Source organism: Chlorocebus sabaeus, chromosome 5, assembly GCF_047675955.1.
Source record: "Chlorocebus sabaeus isolate Y175 chromosome 5, mChlSab1.0.hap1, whole genome shotgun sequence".
NCBI lineage: Eukaryota > Metazoa > Chordata > Mammalia > Primates > Cercopithecidae > Chlorocebus > Chlorocebus sabaeus.
The window spans coordinates 83,942,924-83,964,524 of record NC_132908.1 but is presented as its reverse complement, the minus strand read 5'-3'; the positions used below and the strand labels follow the sequence as shown (position 1 = coordinate 83,964,524).

The 21,601-nt window shown below is 55.8% G+C and overlaps 1 protein-coding gene across 4 annotated transcripts in view; it reads left to right on the top strand.

The window, feature by feature from the left end:
- Positions 1-20,700, top strand: part of FBXO31 (F-box protein 31) — a 55,963-nt gene extending 35,263 nt beyond the window's left edge. The window contains exons 4-11 of one of the 4 annotated variants that reach the window (XR_012093003.1): positions 428-504; positions 3,654-3,821; positions 4,484-4,558; positions 11,196-11,305; positions 12,063-12,216; positions 13,302-13,702; positions 13,873-14,054; positions 16,210-16,273. Coding sequence is in view for 3 of the 4 variants with exons in the window: in XM_007994291.3 (XP_007992482.3) it covers positions 428-504; positions 3,654-3,821; positions 4,484-4,558; positions 11,196-11,305; positions 12,063-12,216; positions 13,302-13,702; positions 16,210-16,432 (1,208 nt within the window). In the remaining variant the exon portion in view is untranslated. The other 3 variants (XM_007994291.3, XM_007994290.3, XM_007994293.3) reach the window with 3 other exon arrangements.
- Positions 20,701-21,601: the final 901 nt, after the last annotated feature.

The following is a 21,601-nucleotide window of genomic DNA, read 5'->3' as shown; positions in this document are numbered from 1 at the left end:
TGTCACCCGAGCCGGAGTGCGGTGGCATGATCTCGGCTCACTGCAAGCTCTGCCTCCCAGGTTCATGTGATTCTCCTGCCTCAGCTTCCCAAGTAGCTGGGAATACAGGCACCTGCCACCACGCCCAGCTAATTTTTTGTATTTTTAGTAGAGACGGGGTTTCACCACGTTAGCCAGGATGGTCTCGATCTCCTGACCTCGTGATCCGCCTGCCTCAGCCTCCCAAAGTGCTGGGATTCCAGGCGTGAGCCAGCGCGCCCGGCCTCATTCTGGTAGATCTTTAGAGGCTTGGTGTGCATGTGTTTGGAGGGCTCTCTTGCAAGCCTTTTGTGAGTCCTCTTGGTTCCTTCCTCCCACTCGGGGTTCCCGGGCTCCCTGCGGCACGGTGGGTCTAACACAGAGACTTGCTCTTCCTTTCCTCTTGTAGTGCTTCACCGATACAGACACATTCTGGGATTGTGGCAGCCAGATATCGGGCCATACGGAGGACTGCTGAACGTGGTGGTAAGTCCCGGAGCCTCGCGACAGGGTCTGTGCATGGGCAGGAGTGGTGCCTCACGTGGAGGAATTTGAGGGCCTCTTCTACCTGGGGACAAGCTGCCCAGATGTGCCTTCGAGGTAATTGCCGAAAACTTCTTGCTCCGTCACTTTTCAGGGGCCAATTTTATTTTCCAAATGGGCAAAGATTCACTTAGAGCAACACTTCGGCCTCGTGGCCCGTCCTTGGACTCTGGTCGGAGGGGGTGGCTTGCGAGCGCCTTTGCTTCCTGGATGCCGAGGCCTAGCGCGCACATGTTGGCAGGGTCTGGAGCTCGCCCTCAGCCAGGTGCTTCCTTTCTTGGTCTTTGCCCCACATGTTCCAGCCATGTTGCACTCTGACGTCTGTTTCCTTGGGTTCTGCCGTGGACCCTTTCTGACTACCATGGTCTGGAAGGTGCTAGCACATTGCAGGCGGAAGTCCAGGCTGGTGGCAGTCGCCTCCATTTCCCTTCTCCCGGCAGCTTGCTGTGGGGTTTGAGGACCCGTGAGGACATTTCTTTCCTGTTTGTTGGGTCTGCCATGGCAGTGCCTGTCTAGTCCCAGGTACTCAATCATGGCCGGAGATGGAAGTCTGGCTTTCTTTTTTTATTAAATTCTCATTTTCTAGTGAAGTTTTCCTTCTCTTTGTTAATCTTTTTGGGTATAGTAGTGAAAGTTTCTTTCAAGTCTAGCCCCCGCCTTTTCTCCTGATCTCCAGGCATGCTGGCTACCCTCCACTCCTCACCATGCACCTGGGCACTTGTCTGGGTGCCGTGGCCTGGTCTCCCCAGGAGTCCCTGGCCCCGGCCAGCAGGCAGAGCTGAGTCAGAGCACCTGTTCTGCGTGGGCCCGGGGTATGCGTGCATCTCAGGCTTGGGGAGGCGTCTTGTTCTCGTTCCGGGTCACTCTCCTTCCCAGAACACAGCCCTCTGTAGGGCCTAGCCGGAAGCCCTCCGTGCACTCCTTCCCCAGGCCCTGATTCCGCCTTTTCTCTTCCTGGCTTTGTGAGTCATGCTTCGCTTGGCCCCTTTGCCTCTCAGCAGTCACTCTACTTCCCTTCTCCACCTTCCACCCCGCACTGAGGATTCCACAGGTGCCTTGTGCAGCTGCCGGTGTGCAGCGTGGGGCTGTTCTCTGGTTGCCATCTTTGGCGTTTGGCTGCAGTAGTCCTGGCTCCTTTGTGGCCCTGATCTCCGTGTGCGCCTCTCCAGCCTGTGGGTGCCAGGCCTGGGGCTTCGTCCCCAGCCAGTGGTCAGTGGCCTCAGGAAGCGGGGAGAAGGCCCTGCCCCTTGCCCCTCAGCCTGTCCCTTCTCTTCAGGGCCTTGGGTCCTTGTCTCTGGGCTACCTTCATTGCTCTCTGATGTGTTCAGTCTTTTTTCTTTTTCTTGTTTTCTTCCTTCTGGAATTAGGAGACAGTGTTCAGTCTTCATGGCTGGTCTCGGCAGGAGGGCAGGTTTGATGGGAGCTCTGGGGCCGGGGCCAGGAGCACATGTCTGCTTGTAGTTTTAGCTTCTGTGCTTCTCGGTCACCTGCCAATGTATGTTGAAAAGTAGCTACTCATTCAACACAGTGAAGTCGTCCGACTTTTCTTGGTGTTTGCAGGTGTCCCTGTGGAGTGAGGAGGTGGTGCTCTGTGGGGTCTGCATGGCTTCTGGTCCACCCTCCCACCCTCTTCCCCTCTCTCCCTCCCACCCTGCGTCCCGCCCCCTGCGCCCTCCAGCTGGAGCCTCTTGAACGGAAAGCCCCACCCTGACTTTGTTGAGCTCTGGGCAGGCGCCTGGCCCCTGAGGTGTCACTATTGCCATCGCTCTTGCTGTGTTGAAAACCTGGCGCTGGTGTTGTGGTTGTGCCCGGCTCCCTTTTGTGCACTCGGGACCAAGGGCTGAGCCCAGCGAGGGCAGGGCGGGTGTGTCTGCCTCCCTGTGGCCTCCGAGTAGGTTCTTCCGGGCCTGGCGTGCATGGCCCTCGGGCAGATGCTCCTCTGCGGCTCTGGGCTTTGCCCCCAGGTGGGGTTTGGGGCAGAGACACACAAGCTTCTCCGTTGTCATCTGGTAGGAGCAGCGGCCGTGGAGACACCCGCTCTGCGATTGTGTTGGGCGTCGCGTGGTCCAGCCTTGCTTTTAGGCTGTTTCCTCCGAGAGACCAGGCCGGCAGCTCACAGCGTGGGCAGATTGCTTTCCTTTCTTTTAGTGGAGGAAGGGTAGTAATTATTTTTCTTACTGGCAGTGAGTAATAGAGTAAAAAAAACAAAAACCCAAAAAGCAGTGGATAATTGGGGAAAGTGGAGTCCATGAGAGAACGGCACCAGCTCACGCTTGACCCAGGCTCATTCGCCCCAGAAATGATGGAATTCTTTCCTCGGTCGCTGGAGCTAGAAGTCTCATGGGTCCTGGCTGTCCCAGAAGAGGGTGATGCTAGGCTGTCCTTCCTTATAAGCATGTGGCCGCTGTGCCCAGAGCGTGCTGGGGCACACCCACCTCTGTGTTTGCACAGTCAGTGCCCAGACATGCGAGGACACATGGGCAGTGCACTCCCCGGCTCTTCCCGCTTCTGAGCTCCCCCACCCCGAGGTCCTGGCGTCTCTCTCCTCCCCCGCACTTTGGTTTTGAAGCAAATCCCAGGCCCGTGGCATTTCAGCTGTCCCTCCCTCCGTGCAGCACTCTAAGAAAGGGGGTGTTTCCTGCATTTCCGTGTCACTGCCACACCTGACAAAAGTGGCAATTGTTCCTTCTGTTGCCTGTTGCCCAGGCCATGGCATGCTTCCCGGACCATCTCAAAGCCGCCTTTGAGCGACAGTTTGTTCAGCTCAGGATGCGAACGAGGCCCTTGCACTGCCGTTGTTCACTCTTTCCTGTTGGGAAATGCACCCCCGTTCCCTCTGTCCGGTTGGCACCTCACTTGGTCTCACTTTCTGGATGATTCTGCCTCCTCCTGGTGTCCACCCCCATCTTAGAGCTGGAAGATAGTGCTGGGCACTGGCTTGGATTCGAGGCACCTCGAGGGTGGGCATGCGTGTCCCATGTGCTGGCCTGGCAGGAACTTCTCTGTGCGATTGCAGTGCGGGGAGCCATGCAGGGCCGCTCTCACTCTGGCCTGGGAGCCGCTCGTGGACCTTTGCCCATCTCCTCCTGTAGGTGGATGGTTTGTTCATCATTGGGTGGATGTACCTGCCTCCCCATGACCCCCACGTCGATGACCCCATGAGATTCAAGCCTCTGTTCAGGATCCACCTGATGGAGAGGAAGGCCGCCACAGTGGAGTGCATGTACGGCCACAAAGGGCCCCACCACGGCCACATCCAGGTGTGTGCGGGACTGGGTCCTCACTGTCCCAGGGCTGTCCTGTGTGGGCTCCACCCAGGCCTCCTGTGCTGTTCTCAGCTGCAGACCTGGCCTGTGGCAGGTCAGCGGGTGGGAGGGAGCTCCGCCTGCCCTGCTTTCCTGTTCACGCCTCCATGGCGCGGTGGACTCCGCAGCAGTCACTTGCCAGACCCCTCTGTTGATTCTGCCCTCAGTTAGAGCCGCTGGTTCTTTGCAATTTCGGTTCCTCCGTTTCTTTTTTTCCTGTTTGCAAGAATATCAGTGTGGAATCAAGTGCGCTCTCTGTTCTCTGATCTGGTCTGGCAGTGGCCTCCATGGTGAGCGCAGCGTGTCATCTGCCACACCCTGAGTGTGAGACGCAGTCCTTTTGCTGCTCTGTGTCCCTGGGAAATGCAAACGCCCTCTCTGAGATGTGCCACCGCCTCCTGCTCTGGGGGAGGTGCTGCTGCCGCCTGCTCTGTGGGAACGTTGCTCAGGGAGACTCAGCCCCCTCTGCTGGCACCGCATTGGTTGCATCTTGGGTGCCTGCAGCGGGGTTTGGTGGGTGTGGTGCAGGAGGGGTTGTGGCCACCTGCCTGGCGTGGGGGATGCTGTGACGACTCTGTTCCTCACTCTTCTCTTTCCTCACATTGCGAACACTGAAGATTGTGAAGAAGGATGAGTTCTCCACCAAGTGCAACCAGACGGACCACCACAGGATGTCCGGCGGGAGGCAGGAGGTGAGCCCACGAGCCAGCCCTGTGTTCACGTGGCGTGGACCTTTCCCACGCGGGAGGGAAGTCAGCAGCATGCGACCTGCATGGTGGCCATTTCCCATGGTTCAGCCAGTATTGTTGGTGTAGACCGCGCATCCTGCACACTCGAGGAACAGCATTGTGTGGGCGGGCAGGTTGCCAGTCCCCTCCCACCGCAGAATGAAGGAACTGCACAGGCCGTTTCTTTAGTTAGCTCTGCTTTGCCCCTTTGGCGGGCACATCCACTTGCTGTGGGGTTGCTGGGGGGTTGCTGGGGGGTTTCTGGGGGGTTTCTGTGGGGTTTCTGTGGGGTTTCTGGGGAGTTGCTGTGGGGTTGCTGTGCGGTTGCTGTGGGGTTGCTGGGGGGTTGCTGGGGGGTTGCTGGGGAGTTGCTGGGGAGTTGCTGTGGGGTTGCTGGGGGCTTGCTGGAGGCTTGCTGGAGGCTGCTTCTAGGACATGAGCTGCAGGGAGACCGGAGGGCTGCACCCAGAGCTCCTGAGTTTCCCACCCTCGAGCAGACTGTGTGGAGGCTTCCAGATCATGCCAGTGCAGGGGCGAAGCCTGTGTGTATTTTAATATTGCCCTTGAGTTTCAGCTTTCAAGGATCTAAGTCTTACTGCCATCTCAAAAAGCACTCTTAAGAAGGAAGGTACGGTGGCTCACACCTGTATTCCCAGCTCTTTGGGAGGCTGAGGCAGGAGGATCACTTGAAGTCAGGAGTTCAAAACCAGCCAGGGAAACATAGTGAGACCCTGTCTCTACAAAACCCAAAAATATTAGGCAGGTATGGTGGCATGCCAGCTACTTAGGAGGCTGGGGTGGGAGGATTGTCTGAGCCCAGGAGGTGGAGGCTGCAGTGAGCTATGATCACACCACCGCACTGCCACGTGGGTGTCTCAAAAGAAAAAACAAAAAATTAGCCAGGTACACTACCATGCCTGGCTAATTTTTTTGTGTTTTTAGTAGAGACGGGGTTATGCCATTGTTGCCCAGGCTGGTGGCAAACTCCTGGGCTCAAGCCATCTTCCCACCTTGGCCTCCCAAAGTGCTGGGATTGCAGGTGTGAGCCACCGTGCCCGGCCAGGGTGTGCGTTTCTTAGCTAGTTTGAGTTTCTGGCGGTTTCCCCATCAGTCAGAGGACTGCAGAGAGGGTTAAGATGAACCATATGTTCTGTTTCTTGGAATCCTTTGCAGGTGAGTGAGGTTCCTGTTTTCTCGAATAGATGGCATGTGAAGATGATCAATAATGGAAAGGTTTTCTTCATTTATTACGCTGTCATTTTAGATTTGGTTTTATGTACAGAAACCTACAACATATGTGTGATTGCTGTGGGTCACTGTTTTTTTTTTTTAAATGGAGTCTCGCTCTGTTGCCCAGGCTGGAGTGCAGTGGGGCGATGTTGGCAATTCTACTGCCTCAGCCTCCCGAGTAGCTGAGATTACAGGCATCTGCCACCATGCCTGGCTACTTTTTGTATTTTTAGTAGAGACGGGGTTTCACCATGTTGGTCAGGCTGGTCTCGAACTCCTGACCTCAGGTGATCTGCCCACCTCGGCCTCCCAAAGTGCTGGGATTACAGGTGTGAGTCACCGTGCCGGGCCTTATGGTTCACATTTAATTGAAAGATGTCAACAGATTTTTCAAGAATAGAAACTCCTCAGCTGTTGAGCCCTTAAAAAAGAAAACCGTATTATATTTCTGGTACTATATACTCTGGGATTAGGAAGAGTTTCTGTAAGCCAGCTTCTGTGCAGGCTCTTCACTGATTTTGAACTGGAGTAGTATTTTTCCGGATTGTAAATATAACAACAGATGCTCCTTGTGGAAATGAGAGGAACTCCCGGGAGTGAAGGTGAGAGGGAAGGTCGTGCTGGAATCTTGATGGGGGTGTGAATTTATGTTTCCCTTATTCTGAATGAGGCCAGCCTAGTGTCTTGGGGTCAGGAGCTCTCGGTGGGCGCTTTCTCGGGAGCTGTCTGCTCAGAGCCCGTGCCTCTTTCTGTTTGGTGTTGGCGGGTTTCAGGTGGGTTTGTGGGAGCTTGTTAACTGTTTGGAAACTGAAGCCCTTACAGATAGGAGTTGCCAGGTTTTTTTCTTATTCATTTTTTTTGTCTTTGGATTTGTCTTATGGTGTGTTTTCATCCACGGAACTTTTTATCTTTAATGTTAATTTTCAGAGACGGGATGTCTCACTTTGTTGCCCAGGCTGGTCCCAAACTCCTGGGCACAAGTGATCTTCCCGCCTTGGCCTCCCAAAGTTCTGGGGCTACAGGCATGAGCCACTGTGCCCGGCCGTATTTTTAATTTTTACATAAGCAGATGTATCCATCTTTCTTTAAAAGACTCTCAGTTTAGTGCCGTCCTGAGATCTCTCCCTGACCCAGATGTGTTTACAAATGAGCTCATGCTTTTAGTTTTCTCTCGTGTCTGTGTCTGGTTCTGTTGGATTTATTCTGATGTGAAATGTAAGGCTCAGCCCCAGCCTTGGTTCTGTGCAGACCTGCTCTGTTATCCCTACACTGGATGTGGAATAACCACACTTTCTCCATCAATTTGTAGTGCTGCTTTTGTCCTAGGTTACCCTGTATATTTGGTTCATTTCTGGACTTGATATTGTGATCCATATGTCTGTCTACATGTCAGTACCACACTGTTCTAATTCTTGTAGTTTTTATTTGTTTTGAGATGTAGTCTCGCCCTGTCCAGTGCAGTGGTGTGATCTCAGCTCACTGCAACCTCCACCTCATGGGTTCAAGTGATTCTCCTGCCTCAGCCTCTCTCCCAAGTAGTTGGGATTACAGATGCCCACCACCACGCCTGGCTAATTTTTATATTTTTAGCAGAGACAGGGTTTCACCATGTTGGCCAGGTTGGTCTTGAACTCCTGACCTCAGGTGATCTGCCCGCCTTGGCCTCCCAAAGTGCTGGGATAACAGGTGTGAGTCATCACGCCTGGCCAAATTTTTGTAGTTTTATCACTATATTTTATTTTATTTATTTTATTTTATTTTATTATTTTTGACTTAGAGACAGGGTCTCACTGTGTTGCCCAGGCTGGGCTCAAGTGATCCTCCTACCTCAGCCTCCCAAAGTGTTGGGATTACAGCTGTGAGCCACTGCACTGGCCTGTCACTAATTTTAATTGTCTGTATTTCTCTTCTATTTTGGAATGTTCCCGACTCATTTTGTTCATTTGCTGTATGAACTCTAGAAGCAGCTATTTCCCAGAAACATCCCCTTGCTGTCTCTTGCGATTGGAATTGCAGCACGCTTATGGTCAGTGTATGGAGCGCTGCCGTTTGTGTGATGTCCACACCCCATCCAACACACTCCCTCGGCTTGTCCCGCTCCTGAGCTCCCCCTCCCGGAGTTGACAGAGTGAGAGTGCCACTGTCCCAGGTAGGGCAGAGGCTGGGGCTGGTGACGGTGCTGCCCCGCCCATCCTAGAGTGACAGTGGCCTCTCCTCTCCTGAAGGGGCTGCACTGGCTGCGCCCTCCTGTGGGGCTTGTCACCTGGTCCCACAGTCACTTTGTTCATCTTGAGGCCTGCAGTGTCCTTGCTGCGTTTCTCTCAGGACGTGTAGGGGTTCAGAGGGTGGGGGTCTCTGTGGATTCATGCATCAGCTGGGAGCTCCTCTCCACTTTGTAGCTAAGTCTTTTTAGGCCAGAGAGCAGGTAGATTACTGGGAGAGCTGCGTTCCAGGAAGAGGACGTCCCAGGAGGTCTGGACATGGTGACACATCCTGATAATTTTCACAACTGAGGTAAAAGATTGGGCACAGGAATTCGGTACTGCCCTGTGCTCTGCTGGCTGATAACTTCTGGATCAGCACTGTGTTCGTCCATTTTCACACTGCTGATAAAGACATACCCGAGACTGGGTAATCTGTAAGGGAAAGAGGTTGAATGGACTCACAGTTCCATGTGGCTGGGGAGGCCTCACAATCATGGTGGAAAGCGAAAGGCACATCTTACGTGGTGGCAAGCAAAAGAAGAGAGAACTTGCACAGGGGAACTCCCCTTTATAAAACCATCGCCTCTCGTGAGACTTATTCACTATCATGAGAGCAGCATGGAAAAGACCCCCACCCCCATGATTTGCTTACCTGCCACGGGGTCCCTCCCATGAAGAGCTACAGTTCAGGATGAGATCTGGGTGGGGACATAGCCAAACTGTATCAAGCATGTTCCAAGGGAGTGGAGTCCTGTCTGCAGGGAGGTTGGAGGGGCTGGGCCGTGGACAGAGGGGAGGCTGCGAGGGCAGTGCAGTCTCTTTGGCATCCCTGCACCTCTGTGTGGGTCACCGCTGCCCTGGGAGGTCGTTCCTTGCACCCAGGCTGCCTCACTGGCATGATCTGATGATGTTTCCAGGGTTGTGGGTTCCCTCAGCCCTGGGTCCTTGTGAGAAATGGGACCCTCGGGCCCACCCAGACCTGGCCTTTTCTGTATGGTTGCTAAATCTCAGGCCTGAGAAAGGAGCAGAGAGAAGGGAGGATGGGCCATGCTCCTGTCCCAAGCAGCCAGCAGGCATCCTTGTCACCCTCAGCCCCTCCGCCAGGGCTGCCGTGAGGGTCGCGAGGACAGCGTGTTTAGTGAGCAGGCCCTGGGTCAATGTGAAATGGATCGTTGTCGTGCATGTCCTGGGCTCCCTGTTTTTTTTTCCTTGTATGTATTGTGTGGCTTGTATGTATTGCTCTGTTAAGTTATTTCATAATAAAGATGCCCGGGATGGCCTTGTTCTGGGTAACAGGGTCTGGCTGGTAGTCCCATTGCTTGGACCTCTTTATGCAAACTGAGGTCATGGCTGCAGGTGCACACTCGTCTTCCTGGTGGTGTCGAGTTGAGGTCTCATTACTCACAGTGGTAACGTTGAAATCTTTCTTCATTACATTCAGTTACTTTTGATTCTGTTATTTAAAGAGCCTTTCCTCAAGTTCAGCCACTCAAGTTTTAATTTTGATGAGGTCCAATTTGTGAAACTTTGTTTTCTTTTATGGTTATTTTCTGAGTCCTAAAAAACATTCTAAAAATTGAGTCTTAAAACTCAGTGTGCAAAGATAGTAGGCTCCATTTTTTTTTTCTTAAATAGAAATTTGGTAGTGTCACATCAGGTTCTGCATTTGTGTGCAGGCCTGTGCCCCATCTTGAATGATCTTGTGTGTGGTATAAGGTGGGATCATGGTTCCTTCTTCTCTATGTGAAAACCCAACTGACGGAGCACCTTGCTGAAAACCTTCCTTTCCTCAGGGATGGCCACGGGCGCCTCCGCTGCAGTCAGGCAGCCAGGTCCGCGGCGGGTTTGTGGGCTGCTGGCTCTGTTGGTGCCGGTGTGAGGCCTGAGGCTTGCACGCCATCTCGTGACGGGAGCTTGTACTGGGCAAGTCCTGAGAGCAGCCTGGTCCTGCTGCTTTGCTCTTCGCCTTCCTGATTGCCTGTCTGTCCCGGTTCTTTGCTTTTCCATAGGAATTTCAGACTTGGCAAGTCCAGTCTGTGTAGCGCCTGGTGGACTTGTGGTTGGCATGAGGTTGGATCTGTAGATCAATCTGGAGAGAACTGCTCTTGGAATGGGGCCTAGATGGCTCCCAGGCCACGCACATGGCATCTCTATGTACCCAGGCATTTTTACTTCCTTTCAGCAGTGTTTTGTGATTTTCAGAATAGATCTTAAATGTATTTTGTAACATTTATTCCCAAGTCTTATGTTTTTTGAGGATTTTGAACATAGAGTTTTTTAAATTTCATTTTTATATTTTGTGCTGCTAGGACACAAAAATCCAGGTGGCTTCTGTGTTGACCATGTGGTCCTGCCAGGTGCTCAGGGCAGCCCCTACAGTGATTTCTGTTTGTTGTCAGAGTTTGGAGCAGTGATGTGTGAAAGCGATTGACCGTAGTGTTTCCTCTTTTTTGTGAGTTGCTTATGCGTCCCTTTCAGAGTTAAGTCTAGATAATGACTGGAAACACTGTATTGAGCTAGGAATTTGGAAGTTTGGATGAGTTCCGTAAATTGTGTAGAATCGAACCATTATGCACCATGTGATGGCAGAATGCAGGGCGGACTGCTGGGGCTGCAGAGTTTTTGGGAGCCCCCTTAGCAAACCTGCTTTTCCTTTGAAAAAGGAAAGTCCGAGTCACTGGTCGAGGGCTCAGTGCGTCATCCTTGGGTGACTCGCATGGCTCAGGGTTGCTGGTGAGGGTCCCGGAACACTCAGGCTCCTAGGAGCCAGAGAAGCAGACTGAGGGGCTCTGCAGTGCAGAGCCAGAGTCTGTAGATGCTGTTCCTGCCCCACTGGTGGGCACGGAAGGGAGCCCCACTCTGAGCCGTGGTCATGGCTGTGGCCCCCAGCTCACCTGGGCTCCCCACAGCCCCTGCTGCTTCCCACCCAGCAGACCAAGGGCCCGGGCCCTTCACTTTTTGTTGGCAGGCACCTCTGACATGGGGTCAAACCCGGCAGCTCCCCTTTCTCTTCCCAGCACCGAGTCCATCCTGCCGCACCAGGAGGGCCCTGCAGGTGCCTGTGCGCTGACAAAGAAGGACACACTGTGTCCTCTCAGTGGCACAGCTGGCAGCCTCTTCACAGCCTCCTGTCATATTGATATTCATGATCTGTGTTCTTTTGGAAGGAGTTTCGGACGTGGCTGAGGGAGGAATGGGGGCGCACGCTGGAGGACATCTTCCACGAGCACATGCAGGAGCTCATCCTGATGAAGTTCATCTACACCAGTCAGTACGAGTGAGTGCGGCTCCTACTCGGTGCTGGGGCGGCCCTCTCCTGGGGCGTGCTGGGGGCGCAGGCCTGTCCTGGTGGGTGCTGGGGCATAGTCCTCTGTCCCAGTATGGTGGGTGCTGGGATGTAGCCCTCCAGCTGGGTGCTGGGGTTCACCCCTCTCTCCTGCTGGGGGCTAGGAGTGCAGCCCCTCTCTGGGTGCTGGGAGCATAGTTCTCTCTTTCTGTGGGTGCTAGGGCACAGTCCTCCCTCTCCCAGTGGGTGCTCGGAACACAGCCCCTCTCTCTGTGGCTGCTGGGAGTGCAGGCCTTCCTATAGCTGCTGTGGCACAGCCCCAGCCCCCGTCCTTCACCCGAGTGTCTGTTTTTGTCTGATTTCTTGTCACCCCCACCAGCACTGGTGCTCTAGAGGTCAGCCCCGCTCAGCCCAGTGCGGGGGTCCCCTCCATGGTGACTTGGGCTCCTTTCCTCCGGGTAATGGAACAGACTGGCACTTCCTTTCCTCTCCTGCCTAAAGCTCTGCCCTGGCGCCAGTGCTCCCCTTAACCCCAGAAGTCTTGTTGGAAGCGGGCGTGCAGGAGGGTGGAGGGGGCGAGGGCTCCCCCATGCGCATTGCTGCCCACAGGCCTGGTGGACACTTGGCCCCGGTTGAGCTGAGCTGCCCGCCCTACCCCGCCCTGCAAAGCTTGGCCCTGGCGCCTTGGGCGTTAGCAGTCCTGCCTGCCTCGCGAGGTCTCCTGTACTGACCCTCCCGCTCCCCACAGCAACTGCCTGACCTACCGCCGCATCTACCTGCCGCCCAGCCGCCCCGACGACCTCATCAAGCCTGGCCTCTTCAAAGGTACCTATGGCAGCCACGGCCTGGAGATCGTGATGCTCAGCTTCCACGGCCGGCGTGCCAGGGGCACCAAGATCACGGTGAGTGGCGGCTGCCCTGGTCGGCAGGGCTCTGGGAGCACCCGGCCCAACTGGGCTGTGGAGTCAGGGAACTTGGGCAGACACAGATCCCGGCACCCTTGCCTGTGGAGTCGGGGAACTTGGGCGGACACAGATCCCGGCACCCTTGCTCCTAAGAGTGGGCTTGTACCCGCAGCCCTGGGAGCTTGGGAAAGCAGATTCTCGGGCCCCCGCCAGCCCCACTGCACCAGAATGGCATTTCCACAAGACCCTCAGGGAGTCTGTGTGCTTCCAAGGTGGCCTTTCCACACCACTGCTCAGCCCTGGCCAGCCTGGCAGCCCTGTGGGGTTTAGGAAGTGCGGACAGCAGACCCCACACAGGCTCAGATTTAACTGGGGACAGCCCGGGAAAGGGGCCCCTCCGGCAGTTGCATGGAGACCCTTGTGCTCGCAGACAACTCCCACCGTCGGGGCTTCAGCAGCTCCTCTCCTTGGAGTGGCCTGAGGGTGGGCTGTGTGGTGAGCCCAACAGTATCTCCCCTCTCCTGGGGCTGTGAACAGGGGCTCGTTGCCCCCTGCCAGGGCTCCTGGCACATGCTGCCCGCCTGCCCTGCGTGGTTATTGGGATCCTGGCAGACAGTGCCTGAAGGGGCAGAGCCTCTTCCCCAACCCTCCAGGGATCAGGGCCACATCTGGCATGATGGGGCATTCCCTGGACTCCAGAGTTTTGGCTCCCGGACTCCTCACAGAGTTTTGGGGCTGAAGCATCTTCCCAGGGCTCGGCTCCAGGGCTGTGCCTTTTAGGCGGACAGATCTGGGCTGCCCCCTTGGGCTGCTGCCTGGCTCTGGGATGTTCTTTGAACTTCTCTGAGGGCAGTTGAGGAGGTGTGAGCCAGCCACCATCCTCAGGGGCACTCATAGGCGTCGCTGGCCCCCGCCACTTTCTAAGGGATTCTGAGACTCCTTCCTCCGTCAGGGATGCTGCTAAGTCAGTGGGAAGGCTGATGCCAGCTTGCTCAACCAGAGGTGGGTCTGGGCTGGAGCCCGCACAGCAGTGCTGCTGCTGCTGGCCTGAGCCCTGCTGAACACCACCACCCGCTCCACAGGGCGACCCCAACATCCCTGCCGGGCAGCAGACGGTGGAGATCGACCTGAGGCACCGGATCCAGCTGCCCGACCTCGAGAACCAGCGCAACTTCAACGAGCTCTCCCGCCTTGTCCTGGAGGTGCGCGAGCGGGTGCGCCAGGAGCAGCAGGAAGGCGGGCACGAGGCGGGCGAGGGTCACGGCCAGCAGGGACCCCGGGAGTCCCAGCCAAGCCCTGCCCAGCCCAGGGTGGAGGCGCCCAGCAGGGGCCCAGACGGGACACCTGGTGAGGACAGTGGCAAGCCCGGGGATGCCTCGGCTGCAGCTGAGCCGCCTGCCCAGTGTGGGCAGGGGCAGCCATTTGTGCTGCCCGTGGGCGTGAGCTCCAGGAATGAGGACTACCCCCGAACCTGCAGGATGTGGTAAGGATGCGGTGGGCGCTGGGGCCCGAGGGTGGGACAGCATGTGCTTCAGTGAGGGTCCCAGCCCCACACGCAGCACGGGCGGAGAGGGCCTGTGACCTCACAGAGGGTGGCAGCCAGTGCTTTGGGACAGGAGTGGGGCCTCTGACCCCTTGGGCCACGTCCCCCAGCACCTGAGCAAGCAGCCGCACAGCTGGGTCCTGTCCTGGAGGCTCCTGTCCTTCCACCGCTTCTGGGGTACCTTAGAGCTACAGGAGCACCAGGTCTCCAGATGCCTCACATCCCTGCAGCAGTGCCGTCCCCCAGTGGCTTCTAAAGCTACGTGTTTCCAGTCAGTCAAGTGAAAGATCAGGTAAACTGTCCAGCAGCTTTGAAAGCAGGAAATGAACAAGACCCCTTCCCCACCCACCCCGTGGAAAGCTCGCCTGGGTCGCGTGGGTGTCCACCCACCCTGTGGAAAGCCTGCCTGGTTTGGTGTCCTCCTGGTCAGCGTCTTGCCGGTCACCTCCGGCCATCTCCCAGTGCGTGGTTCACATGCGGGTCCTGCTTTCCTGCCCCTTCCCTCCTCTGTGCCGGGCCAGTGCCTGGGTGGCCAGTGGAGCGGATACCAGCTGAGACTGCGGGTGGGGGCTGGCATTGCCACTGCCCCTGCAGGGCTTGGGCAGCTGACATGGGTCGAGGCCTGTGCAGCTCCCAGCTGGTGTCTTGCTGACTTTTTAAATACAGTTTTGTCTGGGCCACCGCCTTCAGTGCCCCAGGCCCCTTGCCGTTCAGGTTGCTCCTCATAGATGAACAAGGCCCTTGCCCTGTGTCCTTACCCTTTACAGCTGTTTAAATTCAAGTGAACTGAAATTGAATAAAATGAAAAATCCAGGCCCTCAGCCGCCCAGGCCATGTTTCAAGTGCTTCATGGCCACATGTGGCTGGACAGTGCGGCTCTAGAATATTCCATCACCACAGAGGGTTCTGCTGGACAGTGGCCTTGGGGGCCATTTTGAGGGTCCACCTGTCAGTTTCCTGGCATCAAAGTCATTCTGCCATTGTCAAGTTATGAGTCATTTTCCTTTTACCTACAAGCCATGCCGTCGTGTGTCTGCATTTCCCGCTAAACTTGCCATCATGGAGGGAAGGGTGCAACCGGCCCAGCTCCTGGAGGGGTCTGGATGTCTGGGCGGGGCTTTCTTCATGCTCCCATGTATGATAATGGTGACTGGGGTTTACAGAGAGAGGCATGCAAATAGTATTGGAGTGTTGTTTTAGCTGATGTAAATGTTTGAATAGCTAAAAAAGGAAAAAGCGCTGTTACCCTTCAAAAATCTCAAAACCCCCCATACTTCACAGCCAGCTCAGACCCAGTTTTTGAGTCACAGCACGTGCTGTGGCCACTGGCCAGGAAGCCCTGTCCAGCCCCTCTCCCCACCTAACCTGCAGGACAGTCCCTGCTGTGCTGAATATGGGGGCTCCCGAGCCCTTCCCTTAGTTTATGGGTCTGCAGGGCCTGGCCACGGCACCTACACGGGGAGTGCCTATTGCTTTTGTTCTGACCACAGTGTGATGGCTGCACCTGCCTCTGGTCACTGGAACTTCTCCCCGCACCTGAGAAGCCTCAGGTCCAGGTCCTGGTCCACGGGGCCGTTCTCCCCCGGGGCCTTTAGAGCCTCAGTGGGTGATTCCAGGCTAGCTCCTTACTTCTTGTCATCTGTTGGAAGAATTTAGCTGCTTGCAAGACAGACATAAGTGTCTTCCTGTCTGATGTTGACTTCAAAGCCATAAGTGGGTGTTTGCGAGTTTTTCCTTCGGAGTTAGTGTCAGACGCAGGCTGTCTGTGTTAGAGCTCATTGTTTGTATGGGGACATAACTCCCAGAAATCGAGATTTTTTTTCCACGTTGGGCCTGCTTTATGAAGCGTGTGTTTTGGATCAGAGCTCTTCGAACCTGCAGAGACCTCGTTTCCGTTCAGTGACTCAGCAGTGTTCAGTCAGTGGGTGAATCCCTCTCACGGGCACTGCGAGTCAGTACCCATCCGCCGAGCAGCACCGAGCTCTGGCCTCTGCGTCCATCATCAGGTGGGCTTGGCCTGCACCCGTAGCTACCCCTTCAGAGACAGGCTCAGCCCACGCCCCCCGCTGCCCCTGCAGAGACGGGCTCAGCCCACGCCCCCCGCTGCCCCTTCAGAGACGGGCTCAGCCCACGCCCCCCGCTGCCCCTTCAGAGACGGGCTCAGCCCACGCCCCCCGCTGCCCCTGCGGAGACGGGCTCAGCCCACGCCCCCCGCTGCCCCTGCAGAGACGGGCTCAGCCCACGCCCCCCGCTGCCCCTGCAGAGACGGGCTCAGCCCACGCCCCCCACTGCCCCTGCAGAGACAGGCTGGCTCTGGGAGTCAGCTTCTGGCTGATGAACAGTGGATGTGGCACTCGTGGCACAGAGCGGGTTGCAGAATGCTGGACGTGGCGTGCACTGGACTCAGCCGTCCCCCAGCTCACACTTTCCCTCTTGTTTCTGTTCAGTTTTTATGGCACAGGCCTCATCGCGGGCCACGGCTTCACCAGCCCTGAACGCACCCCTGGGGTTTTCATCCTCTTCGATGAGGACCGCTTCGGGTTTGTCTGGCTGGAGCTGAAATCCTTCAGCCTGTACAGCCGGGTCCAGGCCACCTTCCGGAACGCAGATGCGCCGTCCCCACAGGCCTTCGATGAGATGCTCAAGAACATTCAGTCCCTCACTTCCTGACTGGCCACGTCCTTGCGGCCACATCCTGGGCGGCTCTGGGGCTCTGGACTCTGACCTGTGAATAGAAGCAGCATGCACTTTGGAAATCCGGCCTTTTGACCAGAACGCACACCTCGTCGGGGGTCCCAGCCCAGCCACCCCCCAGCACTTTATGTAGAGAGTGTGACATAGACCTGCATATTTGTCAGTGCCATGATGGAAGAAGCTGAGCATGTCTTACCAAAAAAAGAACGAGCCGGAATGCAGCGGATCTAGGGGGACAGCCGCGGGGCCGCGTGAGAATTGAAGCGGTGGGGTTGCCGCACCCTGGGCTGGCTGGCGGTTTTCTCAGGAAACAGGACCCTCCTCTGGCGCTCTTTTCCCATGAGCGGATAGAATGATAGACTGGGTCGTGTGTGAGATGCATGTGTTGCACCCCACCCCGTTGGGGGAAGCCGGGCAGCAGTGGCCTCTGGGAGGGAGTCAGGAAGAGGCAGACAGCTCAGGCAGCGCAGGTGTGATGGGCACAGCGTGCGGAGAGCAAGCTCGGGACGTTGATAGGATCTCAGGCTTGGGGCCGGGACTCTGGAGTGAATCCCCATTTCTCTACCGGCTCACTTGGAGTTTGGACAGAAGCATTTCACCTCTGATCTCAGCTTCCCCACCTGTGGAGTGGGCTTAGTGACCTGAGTCACTAGGGAATGTCACTGTGAATGCACGGCCCAGCCCACTCACCTGCCCTGGCCCCTCTTCTCCAGCTTTGGAGCCAAGGCCATCGTTCCAGCCACTTGACTGTCCTTGACGGCCAGTTCCAGACAGGGCGTTTGTTTGGTCCCTGCCTTCCTCCCTGCACGCACATGGTGTCAAAACCAAGCTGCTGGCACTTCCTCCAGAACGCAAGGCTCCAGGCCCGTTTGTCTGAAGCACTGTGTGGTCCACACAGGTACCAGGAGTGCCCATAGGAGGTGACGAGGAAACCCCTTTGCAGGTGAGGGGATGGCTTTCTAGAAAAGCCACATCTGCAGCTGGGGACACACTTTGGAAAGCGGGACCCTCCAGCTTGGAGACCCCGTGGACTGACGCCTCCAGGGCTGTGTGCCCCGTGTTGTGTTAACCTGCATGTGGGGGCCCTGTCTGAGGTCTTGGCTGAGGTTGGCATCTCCTGAAGAACAGTACGGTGCCTGGAGCTGGCCCTTCCCCCAGCTTGCAGCCAGCTCCGTGCCCGAGTGGGCGTCCCCAGCGAGTCTTCCCTCTCTGCCGCTTGTCCTTGGGTCTGGGCTGCTCCAAGCCCTTGTGCTGGGCACCCTGGACACGTCCTGCTGGTGAGGGTCCCCGGGAAGATGACAGTCTGTGTGCCTTTGTGTGGAGACCAACCTGAGGATGTCCTGGGAAACGTTTTCCTGATGAATTTCTCCTTGACTGGCCTTTAAAAAAAAAAAAAAAGAATTCCCATTGCCCAGCCTCAGTGCATTTGGCAAATTCTTACTTCGCATCCCAGAGTCAGAGAATTGGCAAAGGCCCCTAAATGGTAATCCGGCTGGCCTGGGAGACAGACTCAGGAGAAAAGCCAGTGGAGAAGGTGCCTCTCCAAGGTGGCAGCAGGGCTGCCCACCCATGAGCCACGCAGACCCCCAGGTGCGCCTGCTGGCTCTCGTGTGTGGCCCCAGTTTCTAGCGGCTTTTGCAGCATTAGCCTACAAGCTTTGTCATTCCCTGCCCTCTTTGGTGGTCACTGTTTTTCTCTCGTGCCAAATGAGGTAGTCCCTGAGTGACAGTGACTGTGGGCTTGCAGCCTGGAGGACCCTTGGCATGTAGACTTGGCATCATTGGAGATTCATCATTGTTTAAATAAAATCAAGCAAATGCATTTTTACCAAGAGCCCGAGGCTGGCTCTAAGAGACCCAGTCCATCAGAGGCGCACCCTCTGGGGCTTGAAGAGCACACTGCAGGAGACGAGTGCTTCTGATTAAAGGAATCTCAGATCTCACGTGCGCTTCCAGTGTTTGGGTATAGAAATGGCTTCCACCCATGATGTCTAAGCCATGGCTGTGGTCAGCTCATGTGGCTCCTGGTGTGTGTGTTGGGGGGTCTGTCCGTGGTGGTGACCTGCGGCGATGCCAGGCAGGGCCAGAGCTACACAGCCAGGAAAGGGAGGCCTTTTTGCCCACACAGCCAGTCCCTCCAGTTGTGACTACAGGCCTTGTTTTTTCCACTCCAACGCGTTCTTATCCAGTTCTTGGCTCCGGTTCTGTAGGGACATGCATAGAATCTGCGTGTCTCAAAACACAGCAGCTTCCCTTATGGGGGAAGGCATCCACCCTCTTGGGAAGCTGCAGGTGAGAACTCAGAAGGGCTGATATCATCGGAGGCCTAAGGGCAGCTGAGAGTTGGATAAAACCGTTTCCAAGGAGGAGGCTGAGTAAGCCAGTTCAGGACAGCCAAGCGCATTGGGCTTGATAGGGGAAGGTGGCAGGTGGAGCTGGGAGGTTGGGGCTGTCCACCGTTTGCACCACGGGTGCCTTTCCCTCGCTGTGCCACTCCTCTGGGGCAGGATCAGGTCTGCTCTCTGGAGTGGGGCTGCCTGCAGTGCAGCTGTGCACGCCTGGACGTGCTTTTTGTCACTCGTTTAGAAATGATGTGATTGAAGATTTCAAACAGGTCACTGGAAGCTTTTCTGTACCGGCAGTGAATGTTTGCACGAGGAAGTTGCAAACGACTTCTATAGGCTGAGATTCAAGGTGAGTGGTATTGGGGTCCCTCAGCCCACCTGGGCCCTGACCTCAGTGTCCGCTGCTGTGTGTGAGTGGCTTTGCGGGCCTGGTGGCGGGAGAACCTCAGGCTCCCTTATTCCTTGTTCCTGACCATGCCCTGGGCCCCTTTGGTCCGGCTGCGGCTCTGTGGTGTCCCTGCCCTGACACTGGGCACCTGCATCCCTAGCAAGCCCACCTGGCACACGAGGGGGCGGGGGCGGCCGTGGCCTTCCTCTAGCCACATGCCCTGCTGGCCACTCCATTTCACCTTTGTGCAGAACCGGGTTGGAGCTGGAGGTTTTTCTCTGGGAACCTGCAGTTGTGCTGCAACCGCCTGCGAGGGCCCTCCAGCCACTGGCTCTGGCTTCCCTGACTCCTCAGGGCTTGTTCACCCCCAGGCTTTCTTGCCTACACATCGTTAGGCCATTTTCAGTGCTCATGGGAGTCACGGACAGCAGCAGAACCTCCTCAGCCCCTTGGTTACTTCAGAACGCGCCCACATGCATCTTCCAAGCTTGTGTTGTCCTCATGGCTGTGGGGTCTCAGGTGCGAACAGGAGACACTGAGCTGTGGTCCACCGTCCAAGGCTCTGCAGAAAGCAGCGAGGCTCTTCTAGGATGTTTCCATTCTGGTTGCTACCTTCATGGTGTAACTTTTAAGAACACTTATGGGAATGTGCTCATAGAACCATCACCTGCCCTAAGAATAAAACTCCTTGAATCACGATCAAGTCCAGTGTTAACGTGACCCAGCCTGTCTTTACTCTGGGGAGAGACCAGGGACATCATTTGACTACGCATCCTCAGAATTATTTAGAGAAGAAAGCAGCAGATAATTTCCATTTGGCTGGTACTTTTTTGTTGTTTTTTTGAGACAGGGTCTTGCTCCGTCACCTGGGCTGGAGTGCAGAGGCATGATCACCGCTCACTGAGGCCTCGACCTCCTAGGCTCAAGCCATCTGCCCACATTAGCCTCCCAAATAGCTGGGACCACAGGTACCCACCACCACCACACCTGGCTAACTTGTTTTTGTAGAGATGGGGTTTTGCCATGTTGCTCAGGCTGGTCTTGAACTCCTGGGCTTAACTAATCCACCCGCCTCTGCCTCCCAAAGTGCTGGGATTATAGGCGTGAGCCACCGCGCCCAGCCTTGGCCTGCACTTTGAATGGGAATGAGACTCTGCAAACCGTGGAATAACCCGTGTCACCCACAGCTCAGTGGCCTGTATGCCAGCCCTCCGGGGCTGCTGGCTGGGAGACTAGCCAGAGCACAAGGGGGTCAGAGCTGTGTGGTTTTGGCCTGATTCTGCATTTGGTGGTTCCTGGAGGCCATGTAGCCTGCCTGCGTTAGGAAAGCACTGTGCCATCTGATCGTGAGCCCCTCCGCGCCCCCTGGCAAGGTGACCTTGCAGCAGGAGCTGTGCCCTGCCCGGGTAGGCACCCACTGGGTAGGACCGGAGCAAGCCTGGCAGCCACCACCTACACCCACGCACTTGTGTTTCTCCTCGCAGTTTTAAGTAAATCTGTTTTTGAAGGCTTGTTGTGTGTTTTGTGATTTGTTTCTTTGGGAACATGAGTCAGATGGAGGCGAGAGCCTTAAGCCATGCGGGCTGTCGGCCTGGGAACCCAGACTTCCTAGCTTCTTGACAAAGCGTCAGATTTCCTGCGTTGACAGAAGGGAGCATTGAAGGGATGCCTTGGAGCCCAGACAGTGGGTGTCCCTGTGTCCTTCCCTTTGACCTGGCATCAGAGGTATCTCCAGTCCCTACCCAGGGACCCTGAGGGGTTTGGGCCCCAGTGGGTTTTCTTAGATTTAAGCCAAAGTGAATTGCATTATCTGCAATCAGGATAGATACGGGAGGGAGTGTGCTCAGAGCCAGGCAGACGAAGTGAGGATCTCATTGATCTTTCTTTTCTGTTTACTAAAGTAATACGTTCTTGTAAACAGTTCAAGTATTTAGCATAGACAGCGAAAGTACCTCCTGTTCTCATCCCAGCCTCCCCGTGACTCACTGCTGCTAATTAATGCTGTTAGCCTGGAATTGTAGAAAAAGGATGTTTTCCATGGAAATGCACTCAAAGTACACCATCGACTGGCAGAAATTGGCAAGTGTGATTTTCCAAGTGTTGGCAGTGATGCCGGGGAACAGGAACGCAGGTGGGACAGCTGTTTTGGGGACAGCTGGTACTAGCTCATTGACACCAAGGACATGGGCCCCGGGATTGGCAACTGCGTCCTGAGGGCCCGGGCATGCGCCAAGCAGGGATGTTCATTGCTACACTGTGACACCTGTCACAGGCCGGAAGGAGGCGGGTGGACTACGGGGGAGCCACCCATGCTGTCACCTGGCAGACGGGCACACAGCCTTGTTCCGTTGCAAAACAAGTGAGAGATGGTATTGGTGTAACACGTAAAAATGCAAATACTTAATTTTTATCA